This window comes from Harmonia axyridis, chromosome 3 (assembly GCF_914767665.1).
Source record: "Harmonia axyridis chromosome 3, icHarAxyr1.1, whole genome shotgun sequence".
Classification (NCBI taxonomy): domain Eukaryota; kingdom Metazoa; phylum Arthropoda; class Insecta; order Coleoptera; family Coccinellidae; genus Harmonia; species Harmonia axyridis.
In genome coordinates this window covers 13,036,704-13,052,985 of record NC_059503.1, presented here as the reverse complement: position 1 = coordinate 13,052,985, position 16,282 = coordinate 13,036,704, and the positions used below count along the sequence as shown (strand labels likewise).

At 32.1% G+C, this 16,282-nt stretch overlaps 2 protein-coding genes across 3 annotated transcripts in view; one reads left to right on the top strand and one right to left on the bottom strand.

The window, feature by feature from the left end:
• LOC123676302 (putative carbonic anhydrase 3) overlaps window positions 1–9,382 on the top strand; it is a 33,875-nt gene extending 24,493 nt beyond the window's left edge. For both annotated transcript variants that reach the window (XM_045612118.1, XM_045612117.1), the window contains 6 exons: window positions 5,957–5,998; window positions 6,711–6,860; window positions 6,996–7,116; window positions 7,611–7,716; window positions 8,404–8,631; window positions 9,009–9,382. In XM_045612118.1, coding sequence (XP_045468074.1) covers window positions 5,957–5,998; window positions 6,711–6,860; window positions 6,996–7,116; window positions 7,611–7,716; window positions 8,404–8,631; window positions 9,009–9,212 — 851 coding nt within the window. In that variant the 3' untranslated portion in view covers window positions 9,213–9,382. The remainder of the gene's footprint in view (window positions 1–5,956; window positions 5,999–6,710; window positions 6,861–6,995; window positions 7,117–7,610; window positions 7,717–8,403; window positions 8,632–9,008) is intronic.
• A 1,613-nt stretch (window positions 9,383–10,995) lies between these two features.
• Window positions 10,996–16,217, bottom strand: LOC123677170 (ankyrin-2-like). Its single transcript, XM_045613720.1, has 4 exons — window positions 16,139–16,217; window positions 14,198–14,311; window positions 13,729–14,043; window positions 10,996–12,197 (listed from the first exon to the last, which is right to left on the bottom strand). Exons 1-4 carry the CDS (start codon window positions 16,215–16,217, stop codon window positions 10,996–10,998), a joined length of 1,710 nt encoding a protein of 569 aa, XP_045469676.1.
• Window positions 16,218–16,282: the final 65 nt, after the last annotated feature.

Below are 16,282 nucleotides of genomic sequence, written 5' to 3'. Positions count from 1 at the left end.
CATCTACTACCAGGTATAAGATATAAAATTTTGTTTCGTGCTTCTGAATTGCCTCAGACGCACAGCAATCTGATACAATCCGAAACGGAATTATCAAGTTTTCAAATATCACCACCTCATATTTGTAAACCTTACTACAAAAGCGGTATCACGCACTGCAATGAAAACCTGTTGAGTTAGGTATGGCCATTTTACAAATACGGGATGAATACTTGAATCCTATAATATCCCTAGCTTACAAACAAACAACACAGCACAGCAAGCATTGTATGAAAGAAGCCCTGAAATAATAGTTATCACTAATCTTACCATACTGCAGTTTTTGTAGTTTAGTGAAATAAATAATTCCCCAAATTTTTCATCAATATATATAGTCTCAAAATATCTCCATCTCTGGATTATGTTTATGGAATGTGAAACATCCAATTTTACATGCTCCAAGCAATGTATGTAGAATCTTCAAATCTACATGATCCAATTCTCTAGGTGTGGTATGTAAATTCTATAAAATTTATCTAATCTAAAACAGAAAGTATGTTAGCACAATTCCTAAAGTTTACATAATCTCAGGCTCTGAAAGGTTTAAATAAACACTCTAAAATTTCCTCATGTAAACCTCTCGAATGATGTATGTACCTCTCTCAAATTATGACTCTGAAAAATACTCTAAATTCACATAATATTACTTTCTCAAATGATGAATGTGAAATCTCTAAATTTACAAACATCTAAATCAATTTGATACAATGAGTATGCAAAATCTACATCTGCATAATCTAAATCTATAAAACATGTGTATATTAAAATATCTCATTTCTCTAATCTGAATCTCTATCATCTGAATCTATAAAACATGTGTATAGCAAAATATCTCATTTCTCTAATCTGAATCTCTATCATCTGAATCTATAAAAGATGTGTATAGCAAAATATCTCATTTCTCTAATCTGAATCTATCATTTAAATCTATAAAACATGTGTATTGCAAAATATCTCGTTTCTCTAATCTGAATCTATCATTTAAATCTATAAAACATGTGTATTGCAAAATATCTCGTTTCTCTAAACATCAACTGTCAATAACCGTTAAGAATCAAAGTTGATTCCTTGTCTAATAGATAAGTAAACACATTTAACCAAATATAGTATATACTGTATAACAGGAATTCTCTATTTCAGGAATGAATATGAAATAAATCATTTCCATTCACCGAACTAACTAAAATATCTCTAGCCTCATAATTAAGTTGAAATTCAACTTACCTCAATGTTTTTCTCGTTGTTTACACAACGTATTTTCGGAATTTTACCTTGTTGCGCAGTTTAAAGCGTGCACTGAGCCTATAACCTATTGGATTATATATATTTGGGTTATATAAAATACAGAGTATTCACTAATACACAGATGTTGATATTAATCGTTTATTCTCAAGACAACTAACTCAAGTCTTACTCTATCTCAAAAGCAAGTACAATTCACAAGGCACAACGGGAGGACCTGACCGAAGCCAGGTTAGAAGAGACTGTCACTCTAAAGTCTTATGCCTGACGTTCGCTCTCGACCATCGAAGGTTCATTCTTGTTTTCTCTCTCGATGGCCCTCGATGGCCTCGCCACGCGCAGACTCGTAGCGCCACCGCACGACATGCAATAACACTATCAAGTGTAGGGTTGGTTGTCTCTCTCGTAATCTGTTCGGATGAAGTAATATTCTAACAATTACAAACTTAGATTTTCATGTCGCTAGGGAGTAATATGCTAGGTAATAATAGTTGTTATTTCGAATATATTTTAAGTACGTATATAAGTACACTATATTTATGTATTATTTCGAAAACAATAGATTTTCTCTTACATTTTCTGCTACCAAAACAATATGCTGGCCGCTTCTAGGCGATTACTTCCTTCAGATAGTGCAATTGTTGACAGTACAGTTCTGAGTTAACAGTTGTGCCGAAGGGTAGCAGCTCATAGTAGATCATTCCCTGCGAAACACACAGCAAAACCTTCCTGGCCGTCAATCCTAGCTTGGCCAAGGTTTCGACCACGACCGTTTTCGCTTGACGTTGTCGTAAGTGATCCACTTTTCATCACCAGTTACCAACCGCTTCAAAAATGGGTAAATTTTGTTGTGCTTCAGCAGCGATTCCTAGATGGAAATTCAGTCCATGAGGTTTTTTAGTGTTAACTTGAGTGGTACCCGTACATCGAGCTTCTTCTTGAGACCAGCCTTCTGCCAATAATTTTAAACGGTTTTTGTGCAATCTTTAGTACTTTGGCAAGTGCTTACATGACGGTCGAACTCAACAATGTATATGATTTTATCGACATTTTGGACAATTGGCTTTCCATATCTTTGTCATCGAAATTACCGGAACGGAATCGACGAAACCAAAATTGCGCGTGATTGGCTGTTACGGTAACAGGACCATAAACACTACATATTTACATTTTCTGTCGCCTAGCTAGCATTTTCGCCTTTATCGAAGAACAACTGTACAACTGTAAAATATAGCATATTTTCTCTGTGCTAGTGTCCATCCTTGACGCGCACTCAAACTAAACTGAGTCAACTAATCACAAAACTGTCAGAAAAGATTTTGTAGTACGGAATCTGATCCTTCAGCGATCATTTTGAAAAATAATTGATTTCTTCTTACTACACCTAATAGTATAACCAATTATGAGCAAGAAATTACATCCGACAGATCAAATCAAGTATTTAGTTGATTCCGAAGGTTTATTCGGTAAGAAAATATCCCTTCCAATAAAATTACCTCAAACAGCAGACCTTAAATCTTTATTTAGCGAAGAATATCAAGAAATTCGAAATTAGCACAAGATTGAGAGAAAATAATGACAAAAGTCTCAATAATGATCATTGCATGAATGAAGCATTTATCATTCATTTCATTGTCGCATAAGCAACAAAAGAGAGGTTCATTCTTCCATCTGATAATCAGGTCAGTCACGTTCTTTTTTCAACTACCCACATGATTTCGATAATTGGACTCAGGCTATTGTCCACAGGTTCTCGTAGACACGTGATTTTAACTGGAAATATTGTAAATTGATTACGAAGAGTGAATCGAAGCCCCATGATCCACTTTTCAATGTCACTAATTAATTTTCTACTCTTTATTATATTTTATATCCATCAGGAAGATCGAGTTTCCCATTTCTAGTTATACCGAGTGAATAAAAAGGGAAACATTCTGATATGTCTATCATTTTTGTGCGTGCGAGCTTCACAATGTCTGTAATTTTCGAATTCGGAGCTGCAGATGGTCTCAAACGATAAGGTTCAACTCACTGATGAGGAATCCGTTTTCAAATTTGATTGTCTGGACGTCCGTGAAGACGATAACTCTCAAAAAGAAAGTTTCAAAAACTTCAAATTTTTCATAGTGAAATTCCGTAATTTTGACTATTTGAAATGTTGTTTTCCTGATAATTCAAAAACAACATATCGATATAAAATTACAATTTCAAGCTTCGTACGTAATTTCATTTTGATCGCGTAATCGGAACCATAGAAACTTCAGGAATAATTAGAAGAGTTGGTTAATGTCTGAAATTAATTGTAAGAGCATAATATTTTGATGGCTAACAGACAATTGTTTTATTCCGGAAAAATTACCTCCCCGAGAGGAATTCGAACCCGCAACATCCGAACCTCCTTCTGGGAGAAGAGGTTCCTCGATATGAGGTAGCTCGGTTGGTGGAGCGCTGGACAAATGATTCGAAGGTTGCGGGTTCGAGTCCCGCTCGGGGAGGTACTTTTTCCAGAATCAAACAATTGAAGACAATACTAAACTTCTCAATTAATTTCTAGCTGATCACATCATCGGAACCAAAGAAAATTCAATAAGAATATTGGAAAAGAAATACCCAATATTTCCTTGACAACTTATACGATCGGGATGAAATTTTGCGTGAATTTTGTTGTGCCAGTTGCCCTTGGAGACCACAAAACTATATATAGTTAGAGATCTTCAAACGCGCCATTGGTCAATGAGTTATCGACTTCTCAAAAACTCCTGGTTTCACGCAAGTGTCCTCCTCATTTTTTTTTATAAATCATGTAGTTTATTGAAGAATGAAACAAAGGCATCTGCCCAACAGCATTTTCTTGCAGTCACATGAAATTCCATAAGAAATACCAGGTTTCAGAAGCAACTTCAGATTTAACTTGAAATTTTTCAAGCTCACATATAATTCTACTAAAATTTACTGTAAGTAATTTTTAGTTTCTTAATATTACAGCATCGTTGTCGAAACGCTCGTTAAACTTGTAAAGATTCTGTGAATTCGACTGTAGTTACTACAACTTCAGTATGAGTTCAAAAAATGATATTTTCGAATTTTTTGATCTAAAATTGTGCTTCTGATACTTAAAAGTCGATTTAAAAAAATTTATCGAATTTTCAAGTGATTCTGTATTTGATACATTTATAATAACCAAATATAATTACACTTATTTATTAATCTAAATTTTCTAAATCGAATTAAAGGAAGATATCCGACTCAGGTCAAAAGTTTCCAATGTTCAATTGGTGCAATTTTAGAGTGCAATCATAAATTTCGGTTGAATGAACAACTGAATTTTTTTCCATAAATTTCTATGATAATTAAATGTTATACAACATTTTAATTGGGAGAAAAATTACATTCTGGGCTGCGGTCTGATTCCGGATATGAGATCCATAGATAATGAGCATGTCCTTAGTGTAGGTTAGGATCAAATTATGAGTCAATTAAATCAATATATTAAAACCTTTTCAACTGTGCAACCTAATGTTCCTTGAACTCCGTTTGATGCATTTATATTTTAGTGTACCCGTGAGTAGACTAGTTGGATGAAAAAAAAATATTTTCTATTGAAATTTCTAGTCCAAGTTTAAATTGATCAGTTCAAAATTGTAAAATGATACACATATTTTCTGTGTTGACTCTATCACCATATAGACTCATAATGTGTTATATACATATTCCGGGGTTCCACACGGTAGTAACCTTGGACTACTTCCCTTCATGATTTTTATTAATGATTTGGCCTAGGCCTTTTTGCTCGGGAATTTTCTTGTTACGACTGGACACAGGAACATTCTTGATTTTGAGCATAAACTGAATAACAAAGAGATCAAAATTGGATATCATTTCGAGGTTAATGCATATACCTTCGGGTCATGATTACCTGCAACAAAGACACCATATATCTAGGTTTGTATCCGAAGGATCTATAGAAAATTATACATAATCATTCGAAGAGACAATGACCAAACACATGATCAGAAGAAAAAATATATTAAGTGTAATGTACACGCCAATAAAACTAATGACACTCAATTAGTGAAACATTTCTTGCTAAATTATAATTACCTACTTATTCCGTGCCTATTCCACAAATTCCTAGTTTGCAAAGATGAATTGACGAAAATTGACCAAAACACAAAAATAATTGATAATTGTAGTGCCAATAAATACAAATGATGAATTAATAATTGATCTTCTATTGCATTATAAACATTGTCTTCATCTTAATTTTCCAAATAAAAGAATAAAGCCAGCTTTCGTAGGCAGAAAGTAAATTGCTTGCTTTAATGAATATTCTGATAGTAACATTTTCAACTCGTCTAACAACACATCCTTCCATAAATACAAATCAACCGAAATAAGAATTACGATATGAACTCATATGATACTATGATGAATGAGAAGGTGTATTGAACTCACATTGAAACAACAGTTATTTGATTAGACGTTTTTGACACCACATAAAATATATCCATTAACAAATTTTAGCACTTGTATGGGTTTGTTGACAGAAGAGAAAAACCACTGACAAAAAATAATGAAGTCACATTTGATAAATTGTTTTTAGATAAATAAATTTTAGTATTAATGACTCTTCATTTTTCTTTATTAAGATTCTTTCATTTCTTCTTTTTTTCAGGTTTTGTTGCATCTGGTGAAACTTGGCACTATGGACATGAAGGTGAGTTGAAAAATAATTCGAATGGAATAACGATAACGTTAGCAATTGAGTGAACTAATAAGTTTAAAAATAAAAATTTGTCTGCTGTATAAGAAATTGTTTTGATGAAGTAAGATTGAGGTTCACCAGAAACTTATTTTGTGATAACAAAATATATCGCATAAGAGATTTTGCGAATACTATGAAGGTATAGAAATTTTGGGTCATGGGCTGATTGGTGTTTTTATATACAGGGTGATTCATCGCGAAGGCCTATTAGATTTTTATGAAAAACCCCATTTGTTTTTCAAAAGAATTCTTATAACCATTAAACCGTTGAGTTTCTACCCAAGTTATGGTATATTGCTGGAATTGCCATCAAATAATCTATCTAATCATGCAATAATATACTAGGTGTGCTATTTTAAATGAGAAAGTAATAGTCTGTTTCCGATATAACCGGAAGTTGTGGAGATCTGAAAATATTTTGGGGAGAAAAATCATTGCTCAGACCCCAAAATACAAATTTTTAGCACAAAATTATTATTAGTTTCCCATAACGTTTAATGGGATATCGTGGTGGATCACCCTGTATAATTAGAGATTATCCATGAAAAGAGAAAATTGATAAGGAATTTTAAGCAAAAATTCATTTCCGGCGCATTCGCCTATTTGTTGTCAGAACCTGTTTGTATTGGTTTTATTTCTACAAAAATGTATTCATTTTTTCCAGATACTTGGCCGAAGATGTGTAAGGAAGGCAAAAGACAGTCACCTATTTCAATTGACAGAAGGAAGTCCGCTAGGAAGAATTTTTCACCCTTCATATTCAAGAATTACAATAAAATTTATTCTACAATGTTGAAAAACAATGGTCATTCAGGTGAATTGGAAAAATACTTTTTCTTTCTTTAAATCGGATACCATCCAGATCAACTGCTAACTTACCTTTCTTCATGTATCTACATGCACATTAATTATTTCCCCAAGTAATTGAATTTTTCATTAATTTTTTCAGCTGAAGTGAGATTGAAGACTGATGAAGTTCTAACTGTTGAGGGTGGTGGATTACAAGAAGTTTATATCCTGGACCACTTACACTTCCATTGGCAATCAGAACATGTTATAGATGGCTACAGGTAGGCTCTTATACTTTTTTGATTTAATGTTATTATTAACTGAGGAGTATAAAAAGTCTAAGAGGTTAAAATTAACGAGATCACTGCATAGAATCGGTATACTGAAACCATTTTCGTCAAAGCAAAAGTCATGCAGCAAGAATTGAAAGATAACCCTTGCAAGATATTATAAAACATTCCGCTACAAAAAAAAAAACAGTCCTTGTATATAGCTGCATACACCTCTATACATCGGTGGGTGGGACTTTCTGTTTTCTCTCAAGAAATATCTAGAAACTTTTCTGGTTTTACTTTTCGATTTCAAGTGTGAATTGCCTGATGTAGAAATGCTCCAAGTTTCTGATTTCAGATCAGCGTTCTTCCAAAAGTTTTCAACTTTATTTATATCACAACAATTTATAACACGAATTGATATTAAATCATTAAAATTTCATTGCCACAATCACTTTTACCATAGCAAGCAACAACTGATTCAGTTTAATGAATTTTTCCAGGTATCCTCTAGAACTACATTTGGTGCATTACGGAAAATCTTACGGAAATCTCAGCAATGCTGTGGGAAATGAGAAAGGAGTGGCAGTTTTTTCCGTTCTTTTCGACGTGAGTAGTTGATTAAACACCATGATTTTTTCCGAGGTTTTTTTACCAAAACACTGGGGATTTCCGAGATGTATAGATACACATACTATTTTTTACATGACCCCAACTATGCACTTACCAAGAAAGTAAATCAATTGCCAATACGATAGTTCAAATTTACAAAATATGGATAGCATTTAAAACTAAATTTTATTACTGATAAATAAAGGTAGCTAATAAGGGTAGCCGTGGAAAACTAAAAATATGCTCGCATTTCCTAAGTTCTTTTGAATAAAAATATTGCAAAAATATTGAAACTAATGAAGAAGCATATTTTTGGGTCAGAAATACCTGTTGTTGAATTATTAACTATTTTTAAAAAAGTGAAATGTTGGATGCCATCCAAAAAAATCGAACATCCTTATTAGACAGCCAATTAAACAATTTCCATCAGAAGCTTTAGATGATAGTGTCAAAGATTTTTCGAGAAAATATGATTTTAATTGAAAAATAAATTTATTCAACTTCAAGTAGCAGAAATGCAACCATTGCATTGCATTGCTGAGGCCTTAATATGAACTAACAAGGCTGACTCTATAGGTGATGTCCAAGAAGTAGAATAGCTTATTATTCAGGTCGTGCAAAATTGTATATTGGGCATCTAGTGCAAACATTTTTTGAACAAACACTAGACTTTTTCCATTTCAGCTTTCACCAGATGATGATGTTGAGTTCACAGGGTTTATTGCCTTGATAGATAAACTGAAAGAAACTCTAGACAAAGGAGAACGTTTGGAGGATTTCCATATACACGATTATCTTCCTAGGGACACCGCAGGTTTCTATAGATACTTGGGATCTTTAACGACACCAAATTGCACTGAAGGGATCGTATGGACCATTTTCACAAATACCATCCCCATCTCTGAATCACAAGTGAGCATGATTTTCCAATTTTTTATGCCTCGTAATTTTCAATCGACAAGATGGCCAAAGAATTCATTTTCTCCTGTGACATAAATGAACGATAATATGAATTTATGAGTTTTAATTTACTACAATCAATTTTCGAAAAAAAATGTTGCATCACCAAAAGAAGTTCAGATGCACTCCAAAAACACAATTATATGAGAAATTCATGTTAAAAAGTGTTCTGATCCTTGCAGGACTCATGATGCCATATGGCATCATTGGGAGTTACCCAAAAATCAACGAAATTTTTATATTTCGTTATATCAACAGAATATACTTTTATTTGATTATATTATATAATATTTCATATTGAATTAAAGCACTGATTTTTTTAATTTCAGGTGAAAATTTTTCATTCATTAAAAACTGAAGAACACAAGGAACTAACGAAAAACTACAGACCTTTACAAAAATTGAATGGAAGAAAAGTGTACCTGAAAGTCAGTCCAATACATAAATCATCAAGAGCTAGTTCTCTCTTGAATGCAATAAACCGTGATATGTTCTTATTAATTTCTATATTGACTGTTAGTTTACTATATTAAGTGTTTTTTTTTAACTAGTCATATCAACGAAATAAAACGATGTCATGCCATGATATACATACACAGTTAAGTTACCTGAATGCGTGATATACCAATTTGTAAATATTTGTAATAATATAGTTTCAATAGCTCATTCTTTGTGTAAAATAATAAATTATTTTGTAAGATAATGGGAACTTTTAGTTGAAACCGCCCATCACTCTTTGAATCTAGGAAGAAAGAAATTAATCAAAAGAGTAAAGTATAAAAATTTTTATTAAAAAAGAAGTAATAATTTTATAAAAAAGTTGTCATATAAATTATGTACAATTAAATCCTATCACAGCCATTGTTTTCAAAAATGCTTTTGATTGATATATAATTCACATATATTAAATATCATGTAATATTACAATTGCTACATAGATGATCAATTTCGAATTGAATAGTAACACATCAACATAAGAACTAATTATATTAAAAATTGGAAATTTTAAATTTTCACAGAAAAATATTGGGAAAAATATAAATAACATGATATGATTCCCAAATTTAGTTTTTCAGCCTAAGAATGAAAAAATGTAATTAAAAAAATTAAATTTTCACAATATATTGGGGAAAATATGAATCAAAAATATATGATTCCCAAGTTTAGTTTTTCAGCCTTAGATTTCAAAATGAAATTTAAAAAAGTAAATTTTCACAGAAAAATATTAGAAAAAATATAAATAAAAATGATATGATTCCCAAGTTTAGTTTTTCAGCCAAAGATTTCAAAATGAAATTTAAAAAATTAAATTTTCACAGAAAAATATTAGGAAAAATATAAATAAAAATACTTCCCAAGTTTAGTTTTTCAGCCTTAGAATTCAAAATGTAATTAAAAAAGATTTAGGAACATTTTTCACAGCCACAATAATTGAGTGTTTGATTGTCTCAGTCTTTACTTGTCGGAAATTCATCTTGATGATTAAAAAGTAAAATAACTTATTTCCGCTTTATATATAAAGCGGAAATAAGTTATTTTACTTTTTAATCAGCCAAAAGAATTCTCTAAAGGTTGAGGCACTTATAAATTTTCTCATTTCCTACCTATACATATTAGATATATATTTACACAAATATATTACATTATTTACAGTCATAATTCAAGATCATAAGTTCATTTGAAACCTCTATTAATATTCGTGAAAAAAGGCATTGATGGAATTATGGTTAATTGAAAAAATGATCAGCCTGAATATTCAGATACTTAAATTTCGTTATTTGGTATAGATATAAAACTCTTTCAACAGAATATTTCGATTAAATTATTGTTTTAAAAAGAAAAAACCTTGCTACGCCAGATGAAATAATAATTTTCCACATTTCAAATAATTATCGTATACATTTTTGCTTCCATCTAGATAATCCAAGCTAAATCCGGAGACCTTGGTGGCCACCATTTGTATTATCTGAAGTTCATCGATTATCATATCATTCGTTGTAGTTTTACACAAGTTTGTATTATAGCTTTTAACTACAAAGTAATTACATTAAAAAACAAATCATTATACCTCAACCGCAAAGAGAGACAAAACTCGCCTATATCTATGACAATATTAGATTTTGCGAAAAAAAAAGGTACCAAACGCGGGTGATGTCAATACCCCTATAGAATTTGCTAAAAATGGCAGAACGTCTGATCCTCTTTATGACCCAGAAAAAAATTCCGAATTGAGAGTTTGCCTCGAATATAACTTCTTATATCTACATGGTTGCAAAAATGTAAACAACATGAAAGACTTGTACTTGCGATAACTCCTCAAATGAATTCAATGATGTTGCCATCGAACCAATGCTTCCAATCCATTATTTCTTTTGTCGTTAAATATTCTGCAATATGAACCGCAATATAATAAGGTAATCTCTCTCCAAAATTCTCCATTATCAAATTGGTAGCAGCGTCCACTGCCTGTTTCCTTTGCAGAGCTAATCCAAATTTCAGTTTTACATCTATGCCATAATATCGGAAAGTCTCTAGGCTGAGCTTCATTACATAATGAATAGCCTTCTCTTCCAATGTCAATTGCTTCAACAGTCGATTATCGGCACATAGAATATCAAAATAACTCAGCTCATCCTTCTTCATAGATAACCGTCTCAACTCAGCTCGCAGTTTCGTATCTAACTCCTTTAGATACATATCGTTTTCGATCTTATTCCGTATATTGACAGGTATGGATTTGCCTTTAACATTTTCCAAAACGATATGCTTCATTATTTCTGCGAGCTGAGGCATTCTCTGCCTTCTGAGCGCTATATCCATTGCAGCTTCACCATATTGATTGACGTCGTTACTGTCAGCGCCGCTTTGCAAAAGACACTTGATGAATTTCACACTTCCATAATACGCTGCCGCTTGCAGAGGTGTAAAACTCCAAGAATTTTTGGCGTTCACGTCCGCCATTTTCCTTTGAATCAGAATCTTCGCGTAGTCTAAGGCATAATTGGCATTTTTGTCCTTGTACGCAAGGACATGCAAAGGACGAAATGTCTCATTAACCGACTTGACTACAGCGCCAGCATCGAGTAACTTCTTCAGGATTTCTGGTTTGTTGCATGGATTGGTTATCAAATGGTAGAGAGGAGATCGTCCAAGCGCATCTACTAAGTTCAGCTCCAAATGTTTATATCTCATCAATACGGCAATAACACCAGTATCCAAATGATTGCATGCATAGTGTAAAGCCGTAAATCCGTAGATAAAACATTGTTTGTTTATATCTGCGCCGAAACATAGTAGATCCCTGAGAATTCTATGTGCCCCATTCTTGGCAGCCAAGTGCAAGGGGGTGATACCGAACAAATTGGTGGAATCTGGATTAGCTCCGTGTTCCAGCAAATAACTCGCTAAGTTCTCGTCCTTGCGAGAAACCATAATGTGTAATGCCCGGTCCCCACGATTGTTCATTGATACTTCTAGATTTTTATGGTAAGGTAAATATTTTCTGATTGTCTTTGCATCTGGAAATAAGGAAAAATAGATTAACTACAATGAATATCTCTAAAAATCTATAAAAAAATCAATCTGTTTTCGACGAAAAAATACACAGTTCCTAATAAACTATACAGGGTGATTCACCGGGATGGCCTATTAGACGTTTTTATGGAAAACTAATCATAATTTTGAGCTGAAAATTTTGCATATTGGAGTTTGAAACAATGATCTTTCTCCCTACAATATTTTCAGATCTCTACAACTTCCGGTTATACCGGAAACAGACTACTACTTCCTTATTTCAAATGGCACCCAGTATATTATTGCATCGTTAGATAGCTTTTTTGATGTTAATTTCGGCAATATGCCATACCTTGGGTGTAAATTCAACGGTTCATGAGTTATTGGGATCCTTATGAAAAAAAAGGTGGCGATGAGGACTCACATTTTTTTTAATATATCGGCAGAAAAAGCTTTTTCCAAAAAAATAGTGGGGGTTACTTAAGCAAACCCTATACCTAAAATGAATACTTCAAGAGTTATCGAGGAAGAACTTTTAATGAGGAAAAACCGCTAAAAACAAGTTTTTTGCATTTGAATACAACAGCTGACCCTTGGACAGGTAAAATTCAATCTCAAAAAGTGTTTGTAAATTCAAAGGACATCGGAAACGAATTACCAATAATTTTTTTATGTCTGGGTAGGCCACTGCCGGTTTAAGTATTACCAGATTAAATATTATTTTGGGATTGATTTTAGTCCGTGTGCACCGAGAATCGTGTTACAATATGGCTTAAGAATGAAGAAAAGTTGAACAGAAAGATCAAACATTCAAAATCTCAGCTGATAAGATAAAATATCTTGAAAGAAATAACAACAAGACCGTATGTTAAAAAAGTTACATAAAACATAAATTTTTTCGTTTGCCACTCTTTTGAAAAAAGTGTGCCATTCAAAATAAAACTTGAATACATTAGACTGAATTATGTTCTTTTTCGTAGAAATAACTTCATTATAGATTTCAAAATGTAAAGGAAAAACCCAATAATCTCAGTTATCCCTGGAAATATTAAAATTACATGAAACATTTTGAAGAGCTGTATGTGGTAAACCAACTCACAAAATGTTGTTCAGTTTACTTTACAGGGTAAGACGTTTTCAAATGAAATTTAATTGAACATCTCAGAAAGAACATTTATCAGACATTTAAATACAAAAAATATTCACAAATATTTTTATCGAGCGATAAGGCATGTTAAAGAATGGAAAAAAGACTTCCTTCTGTATAACATGTGAAATCATGGATCTACCACTGATTCTCAGTAGAGAGAGAATATTGGAAATGAACAGTAATGTATAAAAACTTATGTTCGCATATATTGTGTTATCTCGATGTAGAAACGAAATCTATATTGTAAGCATCGAACCACACGAGTGCATTTAGCCCTTAGTGAAACCTTCAAAAACCTTCAATTGTTTACCTATGCCGAATCTCGAAATATGGTAAAATCACTGTTGTTCTCAAGTTAAATTTAGTGCAAGTTGTGTTATGCTCACCTCCAAAATGAAGTATCACATTGGCAATTATACTTCCTTCAGTTCCAAGAGGCATCATTGGATCAGCACCATTCTCGATGAGAGCTTCAAAAACGGTGTGATTTATTTCTGAAGGAAGTTTTTTTACCGCAACAGCCAGAGGAGTTTCGCCCAATTCATTCAGACAATTGGCACCAGCTTCTTTGATGAGACTGACTAACAATTGTCGATCGAAACTTTTTCTACTTCCCGCACTGCACAATTGGAACAGTAGAACTCTCACACTCCACAACGGATGCGGTATCAGCAGGGACCTGTATCGCATGTATGCTGGAACTTCAGGAAAAGTATAAAATTAGAATACATACAAATAATCTAAAAAAAATTGATTTTCAAAATTACTGAAATATTTGTAGTCTATATACAGATTTCAACGCTTACTTCGATGTCGATAATTCCTGAATGGACTCTACGAAAATGCATAACATACCTTCATCTTCATCCACTGATCCTGTTTTAACAACCACTTCCTCGAGATCGAAGTGGTTGTCCTCATCAAGGGGTGGTTCATTGCAACAAACCCTCAATGTAAGAACATTCAGGACTGAAAAAAATGGTTATTAAAATTAAAATTATAAAAATAATTATAAAATAAAAAATAAAGTATAGATCATAATAAATCAGCTACACGGACTCAAATATAATATAGCTATTTCTCATTTAGGTATAAAAAATTATTAAAATTTGGGGCACTTCTAAAGTCACTTGATACGCAACGCACAATTTCAAGAGGTCTTTCTCCCAAACCTTTGTTTCAAAGGTCGCAGAGAGAGTGATAAATTTTCAGTTTTTCTGTATATACTCTCTAATACCATGTAGGTAAATCATTATAATGAATATTATATCGATTTAAATTACCGAAAGGCCACTAAGCTAAAAAAAAACTGACTAATAGATAAGCAATTAATGTAGGAGCTATCAAATAACTGTAAAATCAAAAACAATGTACTTTGTATAATTGTATTATATATATTTATAATGCCAATAAACTATGTTGAATTTGAAAATTGAATTTTGAAAACCGAAAATCTAAGGAATAAAATTTTAAAAATTTATTATTCGGAATTTTAATAATACCTAGTAATCATAAAGTTAAAAGCACATAATTATTGCTACGAGAAATGAGAATACTCAATATAATATTTTTTACAGCAATGTAATGAAACTTATAATTTAGGAGATATCAATTTTTGAAATTTTAATTGGGATATCAAGATTAATGAACCCAGGTACGAGTCCCAACGCTGAATATGAATGATTTTTTTTACTTTTATAAATTTCAAGAATTTTGTGTTGGTAAAATAATCATAGTATTAAATTCGCAGTGTTTTTTAAATTCGCTTTATTGATAAGACTGAAGATATTCACAAGAATATGACGAAATGATAAATCAATGTGCAAAATTTGTAATGTGTTTCTTTCAACAATTTGATTGCTCATGAATCAAATAGAGCTATCTTAGCTAGTAAAAACCGAATGTTAATCAAAATCCATGTGTTCATCTGAAAAAATGATCGTTTAATTGAATAATCCAAATCAGAAACATTTGCAATATATAAGGACTATAATAATCAATGTGTGCCAATATTCGCCATTTTGGTCACGTGATCTAACAATTTCTAGATATTTCAAGTTACTTTATGAGCAGGAACAATCCAGGCGCATGCGTTCTTGAAACTAAGGATTTCTTAAGCTATTGAAATCTAGTTTAAGTAATTAAAACTTAAGATGAGTATAAAATTTCAGGTCTTTTTAAGAGAGTAGGTAGAAAGATCCCCAAAATTACTTCAAATATCCTTCCAGAATAGAACTTATGTTGTAACTATAGATAATTATCTTTAACAGCTGTACGTATTGCCATGTATGAGAAGTACTAATTGTTGAGGAAAATGGATTTTTCCGTTTTTTGTTCACCTTGGCTAGAAGGCAGCTAAAAAGTTAACGATTGTTGTAGATCCAGCCAATATATAATATCCCTTATTTACTCAACTATTGAAACAGCATAACTTGACTCAACTCTATAATTAAAAATCAGAAATCGAAACAAAATAACAAAGAAATTTCAGCATTGGAGTTTGTTTCAGTTGCCAAAACCAATTCTGAAATAACTTTCTCGAAAAAATTGTAAAATTTCAGTCTAAACAATGTAAATATTAGAACAATTAAAATAAAAGTACAACAAAGCGTCTTTTAAACTCAAAATTCAAAAATGGCAACCTCTTAATGATAATTCAAAATTCGGTTTAGACTCTTTTACTGATAAATCGGGTCTCACACTACTTCTTATTGATCATTTTTGCACCACTTGATTAATTTAAAAATAAATAAATTATGTACGAATTTAAAAAAAATAAATAAATTTTTTTCTTACAAATCCTGCATATTATCAAAAACCAGTCTCGCACTTTCAAACAGGGATAGCTCAGGAGGCTGCACATTTCAAAACTCATTTTTAGGTAGGTGTAACAGAAAAAATTCAACTTAAAATAATTCTTGTAAAATACAGCACAGCACT

Bases quoted from the DNA above. Each gene is read 5' to 3' on its own strand.
- LOC123677170 (XM_045613720.1), bottom strand. From the start codon at position 16,217: ATGAGTTTTGAAATGTGCAGCCTCCTGAGCTATCCCTGTTTGAAAGTG. The intron at 14,312-16,138 runs GTAAGAAAAAAA...CATTTTTTTCAG, and splicing joins TTTGATAATATGCAGGATTT to TCCTGAATGTTCTTACATTG. The intron at 14,044-14,197 runs GTATGTTATGCA...CTTTTCCTGAAG, and splicing joins ATCAGTGGATGAAGATGAAG to TTCCAGCATACATGCGATAC.